Below are 23,857 nucleotides of genomic sequence, written 5' to 3'. Positions count from 1 at the left end.
ATACTAATTCTGTGGGAAAATGCATTACAAATTTCAATTGGGACCTAGATTACTAAGAACATGACCTTCAATGGCCAAAAAGGAACCCATTTTCTAGTCATTTTTGTATTTCCTAGTCATTCAATAGGAAAAAAGTGGCCAGAGGTATTTTTTTACGTATAAAAGTTGCAATGTTTTGTTTTATCTAGGAGATTATGAATGGTCTTCTCCAAATCTTCACAACTACTTTAGATCCACTGATTCAATCAAAAGCACTTCCCAAGTGCCTTCCTAGTGCCAGGTACTGGGTCTACCCTGGGGAAATACAAATTTAAATAAGCCAATGTCCCTGATCTCAAAAAGTTCACAACCTAGAAGACCAATCTGTCAACAGATAAATTCTAATATAAATGATAATAACTCTAGTTAAGTATGAACCAAGTGCCAAGAATGGAAGAGAAAGGACTAATTCTCTTGCGGGATGTCAAAGGAATAACAAGGTGGGGAGATTTGAGTACGACTTTGAAAGATGACCAACAGCCCACAAAACACAGGCCATGAAAAACAGAATATGGTCAACAGTCAGATAATCATAATATCAAGCACTGACATACACAAAGCCAAAATTTATTATTTATTGGGTCTTCCAACTTAAAACTTCCCTTTATTTGTTATTCACTAACGAGCCACAACCAGACTAAAAAATATGATATGTAAGACAATCTGTACATTCAGATTATTATGCATCTCTCTATGCTTTAATGTTATTTACAATCCAGATGGCATTTTCCTTATGTTCTGAAATAAACCAAGCAAAAACTTCCCCAGAGGGCTTTTTCATATTCCTTATGTATATATTGTAAGACTTTTTAAAATTAGAAATGCCTTCTCAACCATTTTCATTTCATGTGGAAGTGAACACACAGCTGGTTATGTATCAGACTAAGCTTTCCTTAAGAATGTATAGATAAGAAACAATCCATAAATGACTGATCTGCCTTATAAACCAAACCTATTATGAAATATAAAACATTTTCCTGTTTTTAAAAACTAAAAAAAGGTAAAATTATTAAATGAAAATATCTGCAGATGATTTAGAACACTTTTCTGATTAACTTTTTACCCATTCACAGAAATAAAACATATAATTAAAATAAGAGTACATGGCATTGAAAGAGCATAAAAGTATTTAAAACAGTATTTCTACATAATATTTAAACTAATATCAAGTAACTTATAGATCAAGACAAAAAAGGAAATACAAAATTACAGCTCACATTTAGAAAGTTATACAGGTGTACTGTCCAGACCACATGGTTATCCAAATTTAAATTAAATTAAAAACTCAGTACCTTCATCTCACTAGTCACGTTTCAAGTGCTTGATGACATGTACCTGATGCTACCATATTGGAGAGCGCAGATACAGAATGTTCCTAACATCACATGAAGTTCTATGGGGCAGTGGTGTTACAGAGGATTCATACATGAAAACTAGAATATAAAATATCTTTATGATGTATGTCTATAATATCCTTTCCAATTTTCATAGGGTACATAATTAAATATGAAAGGCTTATTCTTAGTATTAATGACTGGTCTGTTCATTTATTGATACCTATGCCTCATTCTACAAAGATAAGGATTGAAATTAGGACTAGGAGGAAGAAATGTAATTCTCAGAAAAAATTAGCTTTCTGGTAACTTGTTTTCCAAATTTTATTCTTGCAATGATGCTTGAACAAAAACATCCCTAAACAATGTTTCAAATACAATTTTTTCTTATGCTTTTTTATTATGAAAAAATATTAAGAAAAAATAAAAGAATGCTACCTGGCAGGACTGATGTAACTGGCGTAAAATTTTTTGAAGCTTTCCATATTCCTCTCGTTCTAAATATAATTTCCCCAGCTGTAAAAAAATAAACTTATTAAAATTAAAAGGTTTCAACAGAAGGTGCATCTTTATAGAGTTTATCAAGAATACCCGCCCACTCTTCAAAAGAAAAAAATGTAATTATAATTGTTACCTTTGTATTTGTCTTAAACCACAGTCTGTCATTCTTAGCATCTTTCAAAGCTTCCAGTGTTGTTTCATAGAATTCCTGCAGTAAATCCATCTGACATAAAAAATCAGAATTCTATAATTGTAAACAGCAAATTTGTACCTGTTAATAAAGTTAATTTGAGCAAACTAAAAGTGCATCTTTGAACTTTAATATACATAAGATACACTATCTGTATCTTACTGAATGTCTGTGACAGTCCACAAAATTAACAAAACCTTAGCAAAGTACAGACCAAATTTACAAAAAGTGCCAAGATGTGTTTTTATGCGTTAAAAAAAATAAAACCCAGAAAATGTCTAATGCTCTAGTAGTATAGGTTTGTCCTTTTCAATCTAATAACTTGCTCTATATTAGCAAAGTAAATGACATGTACATAGAACTAGGTGTGCTGTTTATTATTAATAGTGTATATCTTATGCACTCAACTCTTACTTGGTGCCTACTATATGGCAAACACTAAGTAAGTTGTTAAAGAAACAAAGAATAAGCCTCTTCCCTCAAAAATTCTATAAATGTCACTGATCAATTAACTGGACTACAAGCTTTTAAGTTACTGGTAAACTCTTGGAGTTGAGTGGAGGGAAAAGTCTAGCACAATTTTAGCTGAGTCTAACACCATCAGTTCATAAGTCCGACTTTTTTAATGGAAATTGCTGTTTCTTTTGCATTATGATAAGCTCCTCTGTCCCCCCCCCCCCCCACTTCTGGCTCTACCTTTGTCTGAATACCTGATTCTCTAGGTCTCTACTTAACAGGATCAAGAGGTAAGAGGGCCATGAGAACAGGAAAGCTTGATACTTTCAGAAAAGGTTGCCTATTTATTCACGACTGCCGATCGCACAGTAAGTCAAGTGTTGCCCAACCAATATCTATACTTACTTTCAAAAAGACAAAAAGCTTACATATAATAGCATGAAGCAACACACAATCTTAAAGTTTTAAATTACTTAATCTCCCCCCCCAATATCTGGCATACCATTTATGAATAATGTACAAAAAAATGTTTTGATAACACTCGTTTGTAAAACTCAGAAAATATTTTTCCACTTAAGAAAAGCCCCCTGATATTTAAGAACTCTAGAATTAGTGCCATTAAGTGTTAATGTTCTGAACATAAGTTTATCTTCCTCTATTTCCATTACATATATTTTAGATATAAACAGTAAAAAATAAACTGCCTCAAGAAATAAAAACATCTAGCAGAAAAGACAGAATGAAAGACGCTGATTCTGAGATGAACATTTTTTGAGTACGGAAAGTTATCAAACGTTCTAAGAAATGCTAAGTGATAGAGAAAATACTTCTTGTGCTCAAATATCATAGCATAAGAAAGCTGAAACTTAGGACTATGTTGCTTAAAAGAATATGAACAAACAGTCCAATTAAAAATTACCTTAGCAATAAAATAATCATTGCTTTTCTTAATAATCAAAGACTAGAATAATGAAAGCACTATCATTCCCCATACCCACTGTAGTTTCATCATCCATCATCCACCTATTCTTTGTAATAGCAGCACTTACTGAATTGAGCACCTAATGAGTAATGCCAATTACTAATCGATATGAGTACAGGTTCTCCTCACAAGGATCTTTATCTAATCGAATCTACACAAACCACCTATGACTCACTGTTAAGTATTAACGGCTCAGGATGGCTAGCTGAAGTGCTGATGAAGTTTATTAGAAGGAACTGTGATAGTAACTGTATGGGAGTCTAATATAAGCCTGCAAAAGTTGTGTGCAGATTGTTAGTATCTGAAGATGATATTTAAAGAGATTAAGCTAGGGTTATAATCTTTTAATATTATACAATTAGTACTGTAATCAAGAATAAAATACACATTATTTTTAAAGCATACTAAAAATAAAAACGAGCATAACTGCTTAAATAAAACCTCTAGGCCTTAAAAACAAAAAAACAAAGCCCTTAGTATAAATGATAAACATATTGATAAGTACTAAGAGGGAAAAACAGAATCTAACCTGCTTAGAAGTAGAGATATAATCAAGAATAGAATTAATGGATTTTTCAGAATAATTTCTTGTGACCGCACTCCGAATATAGGTCAATAGTTGTTTATATCTGTTCATCATTTCTGGAAAGTTTGTCTGTGAGAGAAGAAAAATGCATTACTAGGTACGTATTTATTTACTAAGATATATACACATGATTAAGATTACAGTACGTATTACTAGCTAATTGAAAAATAATAGTTTTTCAATAATAAACTATATGACAGAAACATTATAAACATTTTAGCTTAAATTTGAAATTACTAGATTACTCAGTAAATGAATCAAATTTTTCAAGTTAGGCTTTGAAAAAGTACCACTTATAGATTTTCCAAATTTCAGATATTGTTCCTCATGGCACAACAAGCACATTTACTTAAATCACAAAAACTACTAAAATATTCATGGACCAAAAGATAGAAATAAGTCCTACTTTTCAAATATTCTTTCCTCAAAATTTACCCCTTCATCAGGAAGCTCTCTAACAATAGTTATGTATTTCTTCTCTCCCTATTACTGGCAGGCTCTTATATTAAAATGTGAAGTGAAAGAATCTCTTCAAGCCCAGGTACTCATTCCACTACCAAGAAAAGTCCTCCCAACCCCTAAAAAGGGGAAAAGTCCTCCCACCTAAGGCTCTACTCAATAGCAGATGTAGCTACTGTTGCTATTCCTTGCAGGACTATTTGCATTACTGTGGTTATTCCAGGAAACATGAAAGATCTGAGGAAATAAAGGACTATTAGTGAAATTTCCAGCACTTAAATATTTTGGCAGAGGGTTCTATCATCCCTCAGAGCATATCATATAAGTCAACTTATGAGTCTAACCTTATAACCTGCATCCACAGTCCCCACAATCTCCAAGTGCTGTTAATCCCTCTTTTTATTGGGATTAACAATATACTCTACTTTTAATCACAGAGGTGGAGCAATGGCAGATATAATGCTTTTTTTCTTGAATAACAGAACATGTAAATTTATTAGGGTGAAGAATAAACTAATGACACTGTAATTTTTCTGCTTATGACTATGTTCTGCCCTGGTATATAGCATGAAGGACAAGAAAAGAAAAACATGAGAAGACTCCCTGAAATGTTCTAAGCAAGTGAATTACAAAAAAGAAAACTAGTAGGGGTAGGTAAGAAGAAACAGATAGAACAATGAGAAAAGCTTTAGCAATATACATCAAACTACTTTCATTTCCAAGTATACCAGCACCACGTGGGGGTAAATAATAGGTAACACCCTCTCAATGAGCCACTAAAACCCAAGTTATAGAACGTATCTCCTAGCAAAATGGAAATCAGAAATATGACTGTCCCAACTTTGAGATTATATCTTGATACTGAAATAGGACTTTAGCAAAAAGTTAGTTTTGACTTCATTTCCTTATGCCACAATAACTTTAAAGCTCATTTTTCAAAAATTATGTTACTGTAATTAAAGATCGAAGGACGATTAGGTTTACCGGTTTTTATTTGCAGTGGTGAACGCACAGAGCAGCTGACAACAAACCTTTCCAACTTTTTACTGCCCAAGAGGACTACACAGAAACACGAGTCCGACTCTGAATCTAACTCAAAAACGAGGCGGCAGGGATGGAAGCTGAAACTACTCTTGTAAACCACAACTTATTCAGAGATGCTACTACAGCAAATAAAAGGTAGAGAAGGAAGGTAGGCAAAATAACACAAAATACAGATAATCCTCTCCTTTCACTTGCTTCCCATCTTGGCTCAAGGTAAAATGGTAAAATCAAATCCTACGGGTGGCATATGTTTAAACGGGCTCAAAAACTAAGCGACTGCTAGTATGTTAAGATAGTAGATTTCTTTAGGTTTTGGCCCTAATCAGTGGAAGAGGAACGTTTTGTAATAAAAAGTAGAACCTCAGAACTCCTAAATAAACACTAATAGTTTGTTGAAGAGTCACTCTATTAAGAGTCTCATGCTCTACTGACTGAGTTAGCCTGGCAGCAAAAAGTCATTCTACTAATAATGCACCTAAATACTGCCCATGTATCGAAAAGATAAGTTTTCTTTTTCTTTTTCTTATTAATTAATTATTTATTTTTTTTTTATTTTTGGCTGTGTTGGGTCTTCGTTTCTGTGCGAGGGCTTTCTCTAGTTGCAGCGAGCGGGGGCCACTCTTCATCGCGGTGCGCGGGCCTCTCACCATCGCGGCCTCTCTTGTTGCGGAGCACAGGCTCCAGACGCGCAGGCTCAGTAGTTTTGGCGCAAGGGCCCAGTTGCTCCGTGGCATGTGGGATCCTCCCAGACCACAGCTCGAACCCGTGTCCCCTGCATTGGCAGGCAGACTCTCAACCACTGCGCCACCAGGGAAGCCCAAAAAAGATAAGTTTTCTTAAACAGAAAACTTTGTATCCTATGCAGAATTTTTAAAATTTAGTACTACTGTAGTCACAAATGAAAAGTAGGCTAAATATGGAAACATATCAACAGAATTATTTTAGAGAAGTAGATATAATGACATTTTGTTGCCATGAGGTTTTTAAGTACAGAATTTCATTAACAGTTTAATTCCTCTCAAAACAAATCTTACCAACTTGAAGTTAATCTTAATCATTTGTTTCAGTGCTTTAAATCCCCATTCTCCTTTTTCACCTTCAAGTTCCAAAACCTAAAAAAAGAAGAAACTTCCAGTATAATTTAATACCATTATTTTCTAATGACACTCAATATCGAAGTTGTAAACTAATTTTACATTATATGCATGAAAAACACTGCCCCAAGAACTCTACTTCTCAATGTCATTTTTAATAGGCTTAAGAAAAGAAACCAGCCTTAAAATGCTTACTTAAGGATAAGTGAGCTTATTTTGAAGTTTCTTCATCAAAAGATTAAATAAGAACTACTTCTTGATTATACAATCCCAGAAGTACTTTTTATTCCTCTGAATAATCCGCTGGTACGAATAACCCAAAAGTTTATCAATAGTAAAGAAATCACACTATTTAATAATGAAACCACACCTGTGTGATTTGTCACCAAAAGACAAAGGAACACGAGTGCAGGGATAATAACTATTGACCAGCATGTTGATTCTCTTTCTGCCAGAACCATACTAGCTTTTCAGGACAATGGCCCTGCTCTATAGCTAACTTGATTGGAAAAAACAAAAGGATAGCCCTTTTGAAATATCTGCTTTTGCTGCATAATGCAAACTTACTTTACAGGATTATCACTAAGTATCCAAACATATTACTGAGATAAAATCACTTGGAATTTACTTGACTTAAGACATCATTTAGAAAAATATAAGACACAGAATCAGCCAGAAAAAATATGAACCTTTTGGAAACTGCTTAATGCTGCTTTTGGGTCATCTTCTTTTAATGCTTTGGAATTATAGTACTGATTTTCCAAATCCACATTTGGCTCAGAGTTACTATCTTCAGAGTATTCCTGTGTGTTAGAAAGAGATATTAAAATGAAGGAAAAAAAGAAAAGAAACTCACACATTGCTAAAATGTGAATACTGTTAAGAGAAAATCCACACATTTATAAAAAACAAAACAATTTAATTACATAGGTGAAACCCCATTGATATTTAACCATTATTTAAATAACAAGGGGAAAACCCAAAATCAAGTAGATAGCAGAATACAGTAGTCCCTCCTTATCCGTGGTTTCACTTTCTATGCTTTCAGTTGCTCCATGAGTTGAGGTATGGAAACTGGAAAATTCCAGAAATAAACAATTCATAAGTTTTAAATTGTGAGTCATTCTGAGTAGCACGAAAACATCTCTTGCCATCTCTCTCTGTTCCACCCTGAATGTGAATCATCCCTTTGTCCGGCATATCCCACCTGTGAGTCACTTAACAGCAGGCTCAGTTATCAGATCCACTATTGTGGTATCACAGTGCTTGTGTTCAAGTTACCCTTACTGTACTTAATAATGGCCCCAAAGCTCAAAAGTAGAAATTCACATATGCCAAAGAGAGGCCCTAAAGTGCTTCTTTTAATTGAAAAGGTGACAGTTCTCAACTTAAGGAAAAGAAAAAAAATGTATGCTGAGGTTGCTAAGATCCATGGTAAGAATGAATCTTCTATCCACGAAACTGTGAAGGAAAAAAGAAATTTGTGCTAGCTTTGCTGTTGCAGAAGTTACGGCCACAGTGTGTGAAAAGTACTTAGTTAAGATGAAAAAGGCATTAAATTTGTGGGTGAAGGACATGAACAGAAAACATGTTCTGACTGATGGTAATGTATTATGCCAGAAAACATTGAGCCTATACAAAGACTTCAGCAAAGGGTTCCCTGAAATGAGTGACACCAAGCCATTTACTGCAAGTAAGGGATGGTTGCATAGTTTCAGGAACAGGTTTGGACTGAAAAACATAAAAATTACTGGAGAGGCTACATCTGCTAATGAAGAAGTCATTGTCACATTTCTGGCAAAGTTGAAGGAGTTGATTAAGGACAGAGACCACATTCGTACAACTTTTATTACAGTATGTTGTTATAATTGTTCTATTTTATTATTCTTGTTAATCTATTACTGTGCCTAATTTATAAATTAAACTATATTATAGGTATGTATGTATAGGAAAAAACATAGCATATATATGGTTTAGTACTGTCCTTGGTTTCAGGCAACCACCGGGGGTCTTGAACTACTGTAGAATCATTTCTTTCCTTCAGGTCAAAACTACGATTTCCATAGAATCAACACAAAAGCAAATTGTAAAGAAATGTTGGTTATGATCTTCAATTCTGAGGTGGTTAACCTTTTGTTGATAATGGAACCTGAGAAAAATCAATGTAAATACTAATTATTTACTAATTATATACTAATAGTAAATGTTAACTATTCATCTTTAGTTCCATAATCTAGTTTTTGCTACTCCCTAAGTCTAAATTTCATTACTCTAACATGGCCTAACTACCTAGGATGGTAATCTATATATAGCAGAGTAGTCTATTACTAAATATAACTATATGTTTATAAGAATATTTGCTTTATGTGCATTCCACATTACTCAACAGCTGTTTAGTTATATTAACATACTTTAGTTTTATAACAAATCAAAATAAATGAAACAAAATTTATTTATATAGTTTTATGTGACTTTTCATCACATAAATTCAGTTCCTAGTTATGGAACAATAAAGCACAAAGAAAAACTGGAGTAACACTATTTTGTGGAGCAGTATAAACAAGAGTTTAAAATAGTTCCAGGATATGATATTCAATTTAATGATGAGGATTATAAAATATACATAAATTAGTGTAGTAAAAACTATTATTTTAGGAAGAGAGATTATTTCCTTCAGCTACGAGTCATTACAAAGGGCAAGTTTATGCCAAATTCAGAATTGTGCCTGAAAGTACACAGAAAAAGACAAGAACAGCTATTTCTAAATCCAAGTACAGGTAAACTTTTTTTGCAGATACTTATGAGAAATTTTGTATTGTCTCATAAAGGCACATGAAAGAAAAAAGGTACATGAGTGTAGTGTTAGAAAGCTCAAAAATATGTAAACACAAGACAAATTTTTCCTATGACCAGTGGATGGAGGGAGGTGTTTGATCTTAGTATAGAATCAGTTTTAGCTGACCACAATGGCTTTGTAATGTGCGCCCTCCGGAGGATAATTATTTCCTTGTATAAAGATACTTCCTGTGAAACACTGGCACTCTGTCTCACAAATGTAAGATAAGGAATTCAGTTATGCTCAACATATGAAAATCCTCTGGAACACTTCTCTTAAGAGTTGGGATCAAATTCTGAGCAGTGCGTAAAGTTCATAATCACTCATTCACTTCCTAACCCTGTAATTTAGGTTTGACTACAATAAAACTGATTAAACTAAAAAAGCAATTAATAAATAATGAACAAGCCAAGTGTATACATCAAATCATGTTATGAGAGTAATGGCTTCTGAGCCAGGTTGTGAAAGATAAATGGGAGTTTGCATGCTGGACAAAACAAGAAAGGGGAAAAGAGAACAGCAGACACGAAACTGTAACGGGAGGTAGCTAAACAGCTAAAAGCAATCATACCCGCTGGAACATAAAAAGTCCTTACTGATTCTACCTTGAACAAGAATCCCAAGTCCATCCACTCCCCCCCGACCCCGCCACCACCCTAGTCTACCACGCCACTTTCATCTCTCCACAGACTATAACCTTCCCATTCTCCTTTTTAACTTTCAAATTCCAATCTTCTTAGGGTAAGCAGCCAGAATAATCTTCATAACATGTAAATTATCTCATTCCTCTTCTCAAAAATGGTTTCCCATTGCTCTTAAAATCAAGTTCAAAAATCACCAAAATGTGACTCAATTATGCACCCAACCATATCTCCTGTCAAGCTCTCCCTCATTCACTTTGCTGCAGCCACCCTGGCCTTACCTAACAAGTTGTCTAACTTGTTCTCACCTTTACATGCCATTCCTTTTTCTTTCTACCTCTCTTCATCCCACTAACCACTGCACATCATTACAGCTTAAGCGTCACCTCCTCAGGGAAGACTTGGAGTAAAGAATCATAGCTATAAAACCTACTCTACACCTTTGGAAATCAGTTCTTCTCAGTTATTCTCTAGTAACTGTTCAATAATATATGGGAATAGCTAGAACCAGAAAATGACTTTTCTGCAACCCACATCTTCAGAATGCACCCCTCAACTTGGAAGCAAAATATCTTTGATTTACATCTATCACCAAGTCTAAGAATCTGGACTCTTACTCAAAGCCCATTTATTTTTGGTTTCTTGGCCCATAACGGATTAGGAAAAAAAAACTGACTAGGATATGAGGTAAGTAGAAGCTGAGAGGCACACACGAGTAGGACACAGAGTTGCCAGAAGGTTAACTTCAATTACTGGAAATTACTGAACTGATTATAACATTGTTGAAGGCAGGAACCTTTACATTTCCTACCATGTCTGAATGCCTCTTGTAGTACAAGACTGACTACCTGCAACTTCTGGGAACTGACTGGCTCCAGCTAATGATATTTCTAACTTCTACATAACTCCCCCAAATCACTACAATTGAGATAAGACTTAATCCAGCCCTCAGCATTTTGTGAATATGTTCTTTTGGTTTTTCATATTACATGGGTTAAGAAGTGAAATGTATAATATTTTTTGCATAATTGCAATTCAATTCTTAAGTGTTACTGCTGAAATGTATAAATACATGAGAATTGGCACAGCTGATACGTTACTGATTGGTTTCTTATAATTAGGCAGTCCCGTGTTATGATCTGCAACACCATGTTGCAGCCTCCATGACATCACTAACCTGTCATTTGCAGCTCAGTGAATCACACCATCAATACAAACTACGCTACAGCAAACTATTCACTTACTACACTGGCATGATTTTTACACTGAAGATATTTTGAGAAGTCTTTAGAATAATTCTTTTGTGTAGAATATCTATTATATATTATTTATATCTATTATTTATACTCAATGATAATGATCTTTAGTATAAACCAGCAATTAAATGTTGCTCAACAAATGCAAATTAAGTCTTTCCCCTCAAGCTATTCATGGTCTGAGACAGATATGCAAATGAAACATCAATATAACACAATAAAAGCAGTAACAGAGACACATACTAGGCACAGTGGCAGCTCAGAAGAGGAGTAATCAACTACTCTTGAATGAGTTAGAAGAGGGAAAAGTTACCTGAACCAGGTCTAAAAGTAGCAATAGAAGTTCCCAGGGATGAGAAAAGGCACCAGACATAAAACAATTAACTATGCAAAAGCATGGAAGCTTGAAATGGCATCGCATGTTTGGAAGAACCATCAATAGTCTGACTGGGCTGAAACACAGAATGTGTGTAGAGCTGATAAGAGATAAACTGGATCAGACAGTAGAACTGTACAAGTCTAGCAAGGAGTTTAGATCAAATGGAGACGCACTAATATGTTTTATAGGGAATTAGACTTGTGTTTTAGGAAGAGCATTCTGGTAGTAATGAAGTAGCCCACTGGATACTCTTACAACAGTCTGGCCAAGACATGATGAAGGTCTGATCCAAGTAGTAGAACAGGGAGAAGAGGAAGGGGATAGAATAAATATATGCGATGTTAAGGATGTAAAATAAAAAGGACACATCATATGGACACAAGAAAGGGGAAAAGTTATCTCTAAAGACTATTGCTGACTTGGTTACACACAGTACCATTAGTCAAAATAGGAAATATAGGAAAAGTTTTAAATAAATATTGCTAACTGAATTCCCTTATGTCAGATGAAGAGGTGATAACTATAATTTATAAAAGTATAAATGAAATGTTTTTAAAAGAGAAATTGAAATTTTAACCTACATATTAAGAATGCTTTAAAAAAAACAAAGAATTTAAGCAATATATGAAAAAGCAAGCACTTGAACAGTGTTAAAGGGATTTTAAAAAATCCACTAAAGTTCATAATAGTTCCAACCCACTTACATAATAACTCATGTCCTGACATCTTCCCAAAGCAATTACGTACCCATCTACACCAACCAAATCTATTCTTTCTTCCCCCCAAATATGCCATGCACTTCAAAATCTCTGCTTTGGCATACACTGGTCTCTCTGCTAGGAATTCTAATCCACCGCCCCTTCCAACAAACTTCCCACTTTTCTCCTATGATGCTCCCCACCCCTAACACTCCTGAGAAAGGTATTCATCAAGGCTTACCTTGTGATTCTTTCTCCAACTCTTCTTAGCAAAATAAATTTTCTCCTCAGTCATGCTTCTACATGACATGCATGTCTCTAAGACGGAGTCTTGTGTGTTTGCTGTTCCCACCTCCCCTCTCCCCTCACCTGCCCCACCATGAGCTTCTCAAAAGCAAGAACTTACTTTTACTCATCTTGGTATCCCCAGAGCCTGGTATATTACAAAATGCTCAGTAAGTGTTTGCTTAATTGAAATGAAAAGTGGGTGAATGTTCCAAAATAACACAACACACAATAGGCAGGGAAAATTTTGACTCTATGTTGGAATGTAGCCACTGCTGAACAGGGTCAGTTTCATAGTTCATGTACTTGTGTCTCTTGCCAATAGAGGTCTTAAGAAATGTGCTCTAGGAAAACAAGACTCACCATTAACAATGCTTCCCAAGGCTTGACCATGTTTAGACAGCTATACTAGATGTTGGGCATCTAGGGCAAAGAGCAAAGTCTCATTATCCTTTAGGATGAGATTTAATCCAAGCCCTAGGTAGCCAACTGTGGTTTAGCCATTCATAAAATAAACCAAACTTTTAAAATTTTCACTCAAGGTAATGGATCCTAATTTGTCAATGGTATAAATCAGAACATTCTTTTATCTGCCCTAAACTTTCAGTCTTCAAATTAAATTTTCCAACAAGACATCATTAAAGTCATTAGACTTGGGCTCTAGTTTTGATTTGGCCATTAATTTGTCACGTAAATTAGGTAAGTCACTTACACTGGATGTTTCAGCTCCTCTCCTGTCAATTATGGGGGTTGATCTCTAATTCTTGCTGAGATCCATGTGTTCATTTTGCGACATAGTATACAAGTACAAATTTACTCTGTTGGATATTCATACTTTACAGATTTACATTAGGGGCGAAAAAATTTATCTCATTGTTAGCACATAAGAGCTGTCTCTCATTACTTATGGGAGATCTTATAATGACATCCTTATCATTAGTTATCCTTGTTTGAACCTCTCTAATTTCATTATATAGGATACACCTATGAGGTAATGCAACAGGCCTTTTAGAAAATACACCCAAACTTATATTTCAAACCAATGTTCTTTACAGTAGTAACTTTAAGAGGTGGTAAATTACTGGTAAATTATTCCAATTATACTGACATGGATTATTAAGTAACACTTCTGAAATTCTTAAGTTAGATGTTTCCAACCTAAAACAGCATCATCCAGTTTGAGGGCCCAACTTATTTATCAAACCCGACTCACACAATTTTTGACACCTATAAAATGGAGAAAACTTGGCTATAGCTCAAGTTTAAAAAAAAAAAAAAAGAAGCTGCACACTGTTTACAACAGCAAAAGGAAACAGGCCAAATTCTCATCAATAGAGAATTGGTTAAATACAAGTATGGTACATCCACGCAATCAATGCAGCTATAAAAAGAAATGAGTAATCTCTCTGCATAGTTCTATGAAATAATCTCCAAGATAAATTAAAAAACCAAGTGTAGAACAATATATATAATATGCTACATCTTGGTTTAAAAAAGGGGAGTGGGATAAAAATGTGTACTTGGTTACCTATGGGGAGGAATGGGAACTGGGCAAATAGGGAACAAAAATGGAAATTTTATTTTAACATTTCATGTTTTTGAACCATGTGCATGTATTACCTATTTTAAAAAGCTAGATGCTTTAGGTTCTGAAGAACTCTAAAAAATTTTGAGCAATGACAAAAATCACTGTTTGGTGTCCCACCCCCCCTGCCAAGATCAAAGTAAGATTTCTGTTCATTTGTACCCTGTAAACCATCCCCTCTCCCCCCAGCAATAAAATGCAGGTTCACTGTGAAAGGTTTGCAAGAAAGAAACACATTTTAATTTTCCTGACACTTTTCATATTTTCCAGACATTTTTTCTACATTTTTCCCACCCAGCAAAATAAATTTTAGCCCCACCCAATAAAATCATAATATGGATTACATATTTATAGTGGACATGTGTTCACTATGTGCACAGCAATGGTGACCGACTCTTCCTCTCCTAGGAGAGGGTTTTCAATTATAGTGCTCCTCCCACAGGGCAGGGCAAGCAACCTATCCTCCCTCTCTACAGTGACTGAGTGGTTCGAAGAGGGCAATGCAGGCCTAGGATGAATCAATAAAAGTTTTTCCTAGGGTTTCACTGTTAGAGCTAGCAAGGAAGACTCTTTTGCCTTTGGGGTTATAATACTAGGAAGATAACACGTTATATCACAAGATCTTGTGATATAATGTGAAGGCAATTAAGCCAATACAGTGAGGAAAGCAGCCCAGGAAGAGAGACAGAAACAGAAAAAGACCCAGCATCATTATCTGAGCCATGAATCCAGCCATATTTACACTTCCTGGTGACGTGAGCCAATACACACTCTTTTTAGTTTAAGCTAGTGTGACATGTATTCCTGTCCTCCCTTACACCCAAGAGTATTGACTAATTCATCAAGTTTTTCATATCATTGGATATTCTTTAGAAGCATGGTTTGAAATGCTGACATACTTTCCATCACATGGATATATCATAACTTATTATTACCTTATTAGTATTAATAGTATTCCCGTACTATTGATAATTTACGGGGTGTTTCCAATTATTTACAATTAAACATGTTTTTTTTTTTTTTTTGGCCACTCTGAGCGGCTTGTGGGATCTTAATTCCGCGACCAGGGATCAAACCTGGGCCCACGGCAAAGAAAGCTCCAAGTTCTAACCACTGGACTGCCAGGGAATTCCCTGTCATGTTTTTTTTAAGCCTCAGCTGTATAATGAAACTTCATCTTTGTGAAGACTACATGCAGAATTCCCAATGTGTGTACAGCATAAAAAACAATGGCCCAGACCACAAAAAGTATATTGTTTGAAAATCTGTTCTTAAAGATCCCCAACATTTTGTTTGTCAAGCTTGTAAGTGACTGAGACAACAGTCTCAGAATAAAATAAGCTATAACCTCCAAGTTCCTTATATGTACAATGAGTGACAAGTGAATGTCTTAATATTAAACACACAAATCCCTGAAGCTATTTTTTGCCCCTGTCCTATATTAATCTACTACTTCTTTTTCAAAGTGTATATTCTATTCATGTCAATTCAAAAATCTTTTTAAAAAATGGAAGTGTTATATTTTAATTTGCTAAACCACGTTCTAAGGTTCTTTATAACATACATGACATTTGTCTGATCTTGTTAAAGTTGTGACAAATAAGAGATTCTGTAAGATATCCTATGGCTAAGACTCTTCTCTCTCCCCCCAAAAAGCAGAAAAAAAGAAGTAAACTTCTAGGGCATTAAAACAGCTATTTATTAAGACAAGAATAACAATACTAGTAAACATTCATTCACGAATCACAACTATAAACCTGACGAGGTGACTATAATGAGGCTCACATTTCAGTAATATACCTAACCAAGTAGAATTAGTCTACCTTTTCAACATTTTTTTTTCTAATAATAACATTTAAGTTCAAATACACAATACCTATAACAGGAACTACTAAAGAATAATTTTTGGTATGAAATCAGTCTGTCTTAAATCCTTTCTAAAAGATTATTAGAAGTACTAATCAACTTCATGCTAGAATGGTTGAACTGTGGAATTACAATACAGTTAACTTATCTATCAAGGGCCTTATTAACTTAATGAATGGCACTATAGTTATTACTTATTATTATTAATTGTTACTATTAACACTATCGTATATAAATCTGTAAAATTACCATTGGATTAAAAGACATTTACCAGTACCGTCTTCTACTTCTCCATTCACTCCTATGCTTAGAAAATGCCTGCTTCTGCCTCAAATAAAAGTCAAAAAGATCTTAGAAATAAGAGGTTAAGCATATTGAATTGATTTCATGTTTGTTTCTTCTTTTTTTAACCAACTTAATTCTCATTTAGCTCTTGGGCACAAATCATTATTTACTTTTTTTGATAAAACAGTATAGTTTTAGAAACAAATTTTTACCTTTTCCAGTGGTATCCTAACTACCTATTTCTACTAGATTGGGCAAGAACAAGAAGTGATTTAGGGTATTAAAATTTATCAACAGACAACTTATAAAATATATACTGAACATATCTGTAGTTAGGATACTCATGGCTCTTGTTAACATTTTGACTAAAATGAGGTGATGGCAAACTTTCCAACAAACAATACATTTTTTAATAAAAAAGAAGTTTCCCTAAAACAGCAAGTCAATTCTGACTCTTTAAATTCTAAGAAACAAACAAACAGAAAAGACCCAGGCAAATAACTATTAAAAAACAAAAACAACAACAACTTTTCTTTTGGTAACATGTAAGCATGAAATGGCAACCAGCCCTCTTAATCTTTTTTTTTTTAAACATAGTGGCTTAAGGAAATTAACTAAGGGAGTAAAAAATAAATTAATATGATATCTATGTAAGAGATATATGGGGGGAGGACTATATAACAGAATGCTGGAGCGGGGAATTATTATTTAATTGCATGTGGTAGTGTAAAATCTTACTTTTTTTGGTTAAGAAATTTAAAAAAAAGGTTAAAACTACATGTTCAATTTTATATTGTACACGTACTGTAGGCCCTCAAAGGCTGGAGAAACACAGCCAAGTTAAATCATGTATGTTTAATTAAAATCCTTGCGAAAATGAACTGAGTACTTCATGGGACAGTAAGATTCTCATTGTCATTCTTACATTAGAGTCTCACTCATAGTGCTAATGTCATGCATTCAAAAAACTATTGCTTAGAAAAGAGATAGGCACAAACATGTAAAAACACTAGTTAAGACAGTTAAAAGAAACACTTCCGTAGTTAAAAAATACCTGTAATATAAGTAAACATGTAATAAATAAAAATGCACAAAATATTACAAGTAACATATTCTTAATGGACTTAGGGCACTGCCTAAAACCGGCTTGATCTGAAGAAACCAAAATGGAAGGCAGAAATCTTAACTATTAGCAAAACTCTGCGTTTAAGAATTATCAACACCTCTACTATAAATTTCAGGTAATAACAAGCATTTCCCTCTCCCTTTTGCAAATATGCCTTCTTTTAAAAGGGAAAGATTAATTGGAAACGACTATACGAAGATTTACACTAATGCAAGATGATATATTAGTATCTTGAGAACTCTCCGGCACTTAAAATATGAGACAGACTTCCCTAAGCATATATTTCATAACTTTACGATAATACAGCATCACCATAATATACAAGAACCTTGCACAAAAACACCCCCAAATAAAAAGCAAAGCCAAGTTGACGCTAATTCTTGGTCCAGATAATCTTTCTTAGTTCCCACACAGGTAATGTTTTTGAATATCCACTTGAAATGTTAGTGAAGTTTTAAAAACCTGTAAATCTGTTCATAAATTAAACCTTGAATCTTTAAAAATCACCATTCAGCTACAGAAATTCGTTTAGTTCTACACTGTTGATATTTTTAACTTTGAATATGGGGAAATTACTAAGTCAAGATAAAAGCCAATGTGTCAATCCCCTTATACCACCCCACCCGCCAAACCCCAAACAAACAAAAAGCAAAACCTCCTCACCAGCTTTTCTCTTTAAACAAGTAGTTAAACTACTTTTTTAAAGCTAGCCTTGCTCTCAGTTCTCCACTGCACCTTTACCTTAAATCAAAACGGACCCTGGACAAGACTAATTAAGCTCTGTTTCCAGGAGACTCACAAGTGGCTTTTCGCTGTCAGGCCTGGAAGCAGTAAGGCCTCCTAGTTTTCGGACCCCTCTCCCAGCATTTCGCACCCGCTCAATTCAAGTGTGAATAAGAAGGGCCGAGAATGCCGGGCCCGAAAGGGCATCGCCGGGGCCTAGACCACTGCACGGTCCCCAAGGCGGCTCGCGCGGTAGGGAAGAGGGAGGAGGCATAGAGAACCGGACGCTGGAGGCCAGGGGTAAACGGAGGAGGCGCTCGGACTTGGAGCGCAATGCTCGGGACCCTCTTCGCTGCCTCCTTTACCCTCCCTTCCCCCATTCTGGAGAGGCAGGGCCCGGGCCCGGTGCGGGAAGGGGGAGGAGGTAAACTCGTCCTGTCACTGCACCGGGAGAGGCTGGAAGGAGCACATGTTCAACGGGGAAAGGCCGCGGCCGCCCCGGCCCCTAAAGCCAGAAGCCACCTCCGGCCCCAGAGTTCTGTTCCCTGCGCCTCACCAGGTCGTAGTCCTCCTCATCATCGCACATGAAATCATCCTCCATGTCAGACATCTTGGCTGGGACGGGGGGGAGCGGGGGAGGAGAAATTGGAGACAACCTCCTCCCACAATCCTCCGCGGCTCAGAGGCGTCACTCCCAGCTTCTCCTCGCCTGCCCGTCGCTCTTAGAGGAGCTGAATGTTTCCTCCCGGAACAAATGAGCTCGGTTTCCAGATGATTCGCTCCGACGCCAAAAGCGATTGCACCGTCCCCTCTTCCTGTGAGACGGTTGGTGCCTTAGCAACTAAACCTAGCAACTAGGGAATCCTCGAGTGTTGCGGAACTCGGCTGAGGGGCCTTGGAAACCTTGCGCTCGCAACGAGCAGTTTCCAGCCTCCTGGGCAAGGGAACAGTATCCTCCCTTGCCTGGGATTCTGGAACCATTTCATTCTGGTGAAAGTAAGAGGCAGCTTGGGACCAGCAGCCTTTCGCGGAGAAAATCTGACATGCCCATCCTATGTGACAGGTAGTTATTTTTGCCATGATTATCGATGTGCATTTAGCCCACACATTTTGGTGGGTGGTCATGTGATGTTTGGAAACCTTTCAGCAGCACGATTTACACGTAATGTTTGTTATATTTGTAGTCGGCAAAACGACTCTGTGGATATCCCAAATTAGTAAAGTATCAATCAATGGAGGCATCTGAAGTCTTATTCAGTTGTTCAGCGAATTATAAACTAACCTTTACTGCCCGTGGGACCGAACTAAGGTAACAGCTAACGACTGTTTTTTTAAAAAATGCATTATTGTTGCACAACATCATTAGTAGAATTCGAAATAAAAAAATGAAATTGAAATGAAGGGGAAAAAACTGCTTTTCAAACAGCATTTTCCATATAAACTTCCAGTTTTGTCCACTTGAATTCACAAATTTTATATAGCTATAGCACAGATATAATTTCGGATTCTTTCTGCACCTAGTTATGTAACAGCATAGGACAATGTATGCAATATATTGTTGACAATGATTATTTTAATGGCGGCATAATAAGCCCTTGGTTGAATGTACCAATGCACCGTAATTTACTTAAGCATGCTATTATTGTTACACATTTTGAATATTGCAACAGTACCACCATTTTAAACAATTCTGGAGCGAGTATCATTGTCACTTTATTTTTTCTTAGGAAAAAGTCCAGGAAGAGGAATTGCAGACTGGATTTTTTTTTTTTTTTCCATTTTGGCAGTTACTCAGTAACTGCTTTTTTTTGTTTGCTTGTTCCTGCGGTATGCGGAATCTTAGTTCCCCGACCAGGGATCAACCCATGCTCCCTGAATTGGGAGCGCCAGGGAAGTCCCTGGATTTTTTAGTAATCATTTGTTTTTGTTTTTGTGTTTTTTTAAATAATTAAAAAAATTTTTATTGGCGTGTAGTTGATTTACAATGTTATGTTTCAGGTGTACAGGAAAGTGAATCAGTTATACATATATCCACTATTTTTTTTTTTAGATTCTTTTCCCATATAGGCCATTACAGAGTATTGAGTAGAGTTCCCTGTGCTATACAACAGGTTATTATTAGTTATCTATTTTATATATAGTAGTGTGTATACATCAGTCCCAATCTCCCAATTTATCTTTCCCCCTTATCCCCCGGTAACCGTAAGTTTGTTTTCTACATCTGTGACTCTACTTCTGTTTTGTAAATAAGTTCATTTGTACCGTTTTTTTTAGATTCCACGTATAAGGGATATCATATGATATTTGTCTTTCTGTGTCTGCTTTCTTCACTCAGTATGACAGTCTCTAGCTCCATCCATGTTGCTGCAAATGGCATTATTTTGTTCTTTTTTTATGGCTGGATGATATTCCATTGTAATATGTACCACATCTTCTTTATCCATTCCTCTGTTGATGAACATTTAGGTTGCTTTAGTATATGTGGCACCCTTTTGCCCATTTTTAAATTGGGTTGTCTTACTACCATTGAGTTGTAAGTGTTCTTTATACTTTTTGTTGTATTTAAATAATATTTGCCATACCCAAGGGCACTAAGATTTTTCTCTTTTGTTTTCTTCTAGAAGTTTTATGTAGTTTTAATTCTTACATTCAGATCTATGATATAGTTCAAGTTTAATTTTTGTATATACTGTGAGGTAAATGTCGAGGTTTATATTTTTCTGCATATGGATAACAAATTGTTCCAGCATTATTTGTCAAAAAAAATGATCCTTTCTCTATTGAATTGTCTTGGCAGTTTTGTGAAAGATAATAGACCATTTAATTCCCAATAGAATTTGACCCTTTAAAAGTATATTTTTGATAATTTTATGTTATCCTGTATTATGATTATTTTGTATTTATTCTTTATTAAGCTGAAAGCTCCTTGAGGACACAATTATCTTACTTACCTCTGAAAGTCAGCATGCTCAGTGAAAGCATGGTATATTTAAGCATGCTCTAGCGTTCATGACTCCCCAGTGCTGGATTGAGACATATGGTTACCCCAAACAGGCTCAGGATTTGGCAGCCTTTCAGAGCAATTACCTTAAAACATTTTTTTTTTTTTTTTTTTTTTTACTACATTTACTTAGGCTGAACATCGTATGTTAGAAGGGCAGAAAAGGAGGACTCCTTTTGTGTTAGTCAAGATCTGGACAGGAAACTCATGGCATACTGGAGCGGGGGTGGGGACGTTAACTGAAAAGAGTTTCTGAAGAAACTATTTACAGAGATGGGGTAGGGTTGAGGGAACCCACAAGGATGGTGAAACACACAGGGACTAGCAACAGGCTGGAAATCCCATTTCTTGAAGGCTTGAAGGGGCAAAGGGAAGAAATGGTTTTACCAGAGCCCAGCAAGAGTGGCAGCCCTAGAGGATGCACCCTCCAACAGCAGCTGTGGTTATAGGGAAACATAGCTACTGTCACAACTATGGCAAAGTTGTGGTAGGGTGTGTGAACTCGTGTGTGTGGGGGGAGTGATAAATATCTCAACTTCTCTGTTTTACCATCCTCTAATATCCTGCCAGTGACCAACCCCAACCAGAAGCCAGAGGGTAAAGGAGTCCAGGTACAGTCCTTAGAGATCAGCTTCCGGGAGGGTAGAGAAGGGTGAAAAATGGATCCAGAAGTCAAATGGGGGGACTTCTCTGGTGGTCCAGTGGCTAAGACTCCATGCTCCCAGTGCAGGGGACCCAGGCTTGATCCCTGGTCAGGGAACTAGCTCCCACATGCCGCAACTAAGAGTTCACATGCCTCAACTAAAGATCTTGCATGCCGCAACTAAGACCCGGCACAGCCAAATAAATAAATAAATATTAAAAAAAAAAGAAGTCAAATGAGGAGTAAACAGTACAACATTGTGTCATGCACTCAGCTGTAGCATAAATTACATACTTCACTCAGGGAAGGAACTTTCTCTCCTTCAAAGGCAAATTACCGACTATCTGCTGCTGTTGGAGCATATCCCTTGATTTTACCAACCAACCTAAGTGGCTTATCAAAATGTTATTTCCACCTACATTTAATACCCACTCTTTCCTGAGAGGAGCTCTGATAAATACAGTTTGCATGATCTCATTACATATCCACCTTATAGATTGATGCCCTTGCCTTGTTAGTTGTCCTTTTAATCTGCTTCAGTCTCTTCAGATTAAGTAAAATGATGTATGTAACTACATGGTGTTTACAAAGTACTCAGTACATGTATCATTTTTAACTCAATCAACTACTCATAGTATTCCTTCAGAATGCTCTACACTACAATTACATCTTCCATCTCTAAAATTGTGTAGTGGGAATTATGGCAATTAAAGGATAAAGCAAATAAAGGATAAGTAGGCAGGCTAGGAGTTTCCATTTTTTACATTGACTTTGGCCTTGGAAAAATGTCTCTTGTAAAATGCACTTACACAATTTTAGCAAAGTTATTTGCCATTTTTGTATCTCTAATGCCTACTCATTTTTTTTTTTTTTAATTTTATTTATGGCTGTGTTGGGTCTTCGTTTCTGTGCGAGGGCTTTCTCTAGTTGTGGCAAGCGGGGGCCACTCTTCATCGCTGTGCGCGGGCCTCTCACTATCGCGGCCTCTCTTGTTGCGGAGCACAGGCTCCAGACGCACAGGCTCAGTAATTGTGGCTCACGGGCCTAGCTGCTCTGCAGCATGTGGGATCTTCCCAGACCAGGGCTTGAACTCGTGTCCCCTGCATTAGCAGGCAGATTCTCAACCACTGCGCCACCAGGGAAGCCCCCTACTCATTTTTATTCCCACCCAAAATGGTGACCATACCTCCCTAGTTTTGTGAAATGAACACACTTTTTTTTTTTTTTGGGCTGCACCATATGAGGGATCTTCCCCGACCAGGGCTGGAACCTGTACCCTCTGCAGTGGAAGCATGGAGTGTTTTTTTAAAAATAATTAATTAATTAATTAATTTTTGGCTGCGTTGGGTCTTCGTTGCTGCGCATGGCTTTCTCTAGTTGTGGCGAGCGGCGGCTACCCTACGTTGCGGTGCGCGGACTTCTCATTGTGGTGGCTTCTCTTGTTGCACAGCATGGGCTCTAGGCGCGTGGGCTTCAGTAGTTGTGGCATGCGGGCTCAGTAGTTGTGGCTCGCGGCTCTAGAGCACAGGCTCAGTAGCTGTGGCACACCAGCTTAGTTGCTCTGCGGCATGTGGGATCTTCCCGGACCAGGGCTTCCCGTGTCCCCTGCATTGGCAGGCGGATTCTTTTTTTTTTTTTTTTTAACATCTTTATTGGAGTATAATTGCTTTACAATGGTGTGTTAGTTTCTGCTTTATAACAAAGTGAATCAGCTATACATATACATATATCCCCCTATCTCCTCCCTCTTGCGTCTCCCTCGCATCCTCCCTATCCCACCCCTCTAGGTGGTCACAAAGCACCAAGCTGATCTCCCTGTGCTATGCGGCAGGTGGATTCTTAACCACT

The 23,857-nt window shown here is 36.5% G+C and overlaps 2 protein-coding genes across 5 annotated transcripts in view; one reads left to right on the top strand and one right to left on the bottom strand.

Annotated features, from left to right (window-relative positions):
• The window catches only part of COPS2 (COP9 signalosome subunit 2), a 28,201-nt gene extending 9,176 nt beyond the window's left edge, over nt 1–19,025 (bottom strand). Inside the window, exons 1-6 of one of the 3 annotated variants that reach the window (XM_061182158.1) lie at nt 18,922–19,025; nt 7,375–7,488; nt 6,626–6,703; nt 4,032–4,157; nt 2,008–2,118; nt 1,812–1,889 (exon numbers count right to left, since the gene is read on the bottom strand). In XM_061182158.1, coding sequence (XP_061038141.1) covers nt 1,812–1,889; nt 2,008–2,118; nt 4,032–4,157; nt 6,626–6,703; nt 7,375–7,488; nt 18,922–18,975 — 561 coding nt within the window. In that variant the 5' untranslated portion in view covers nt 18,976–19,025. The remainder of the gene's footprint in view (nt 1–1,811; nt 1,890–2,007; nt 2,119–4,031; nt 4,158–6,625; nt 6,704–7,374; nt 7,489–18,921) is intronic. The other 2 variants (XM_061182156.1, XM_061182157.1) reach the window with 2 other exon arrangements.
• Nucleotides 19,026–19,170: 145 nt separating this feature from the next.
• The window catches only part of GALK2 (galactokinase 2), a 133,558-nt gene continuing 128,871 nt past the window's right edge, over nt 19,171–23,857 (top strand). Inside the window, exon 1 of one of the 2 annotated variants that reach the window (XM_061180323.1) lies at nt 19,171–19,428. The gene's annotated coding sequence lies outside the window, so the exon portion shown is untranslated. Of the gene's footprint in view, nt 19,429–19,601; nt 19,675–23,857 lie in introns of those variants that run through there. The other variant, XM_061180324.1, reaches the window with a different exon arrangement.

Source organism: Eubalaena glacialis, chromosome 2 (genome assembly GCF_028564815.1).
Source record: "Eubalaena glacialis isolate mEubGla1 chromosome 2, mEubGla1.1.hap2.+ XY, whole genome shotgun sequence".
Lineage (NCBI taxonomy): Eukaryota > Metazoa > Chordata > Mammalia > Artiodactyla > Balaenidae > Eubalaena > Eubalaena glacialis.
This window is presented reverse-complemented; position numbering and strand designations above follow the sequence as displayed.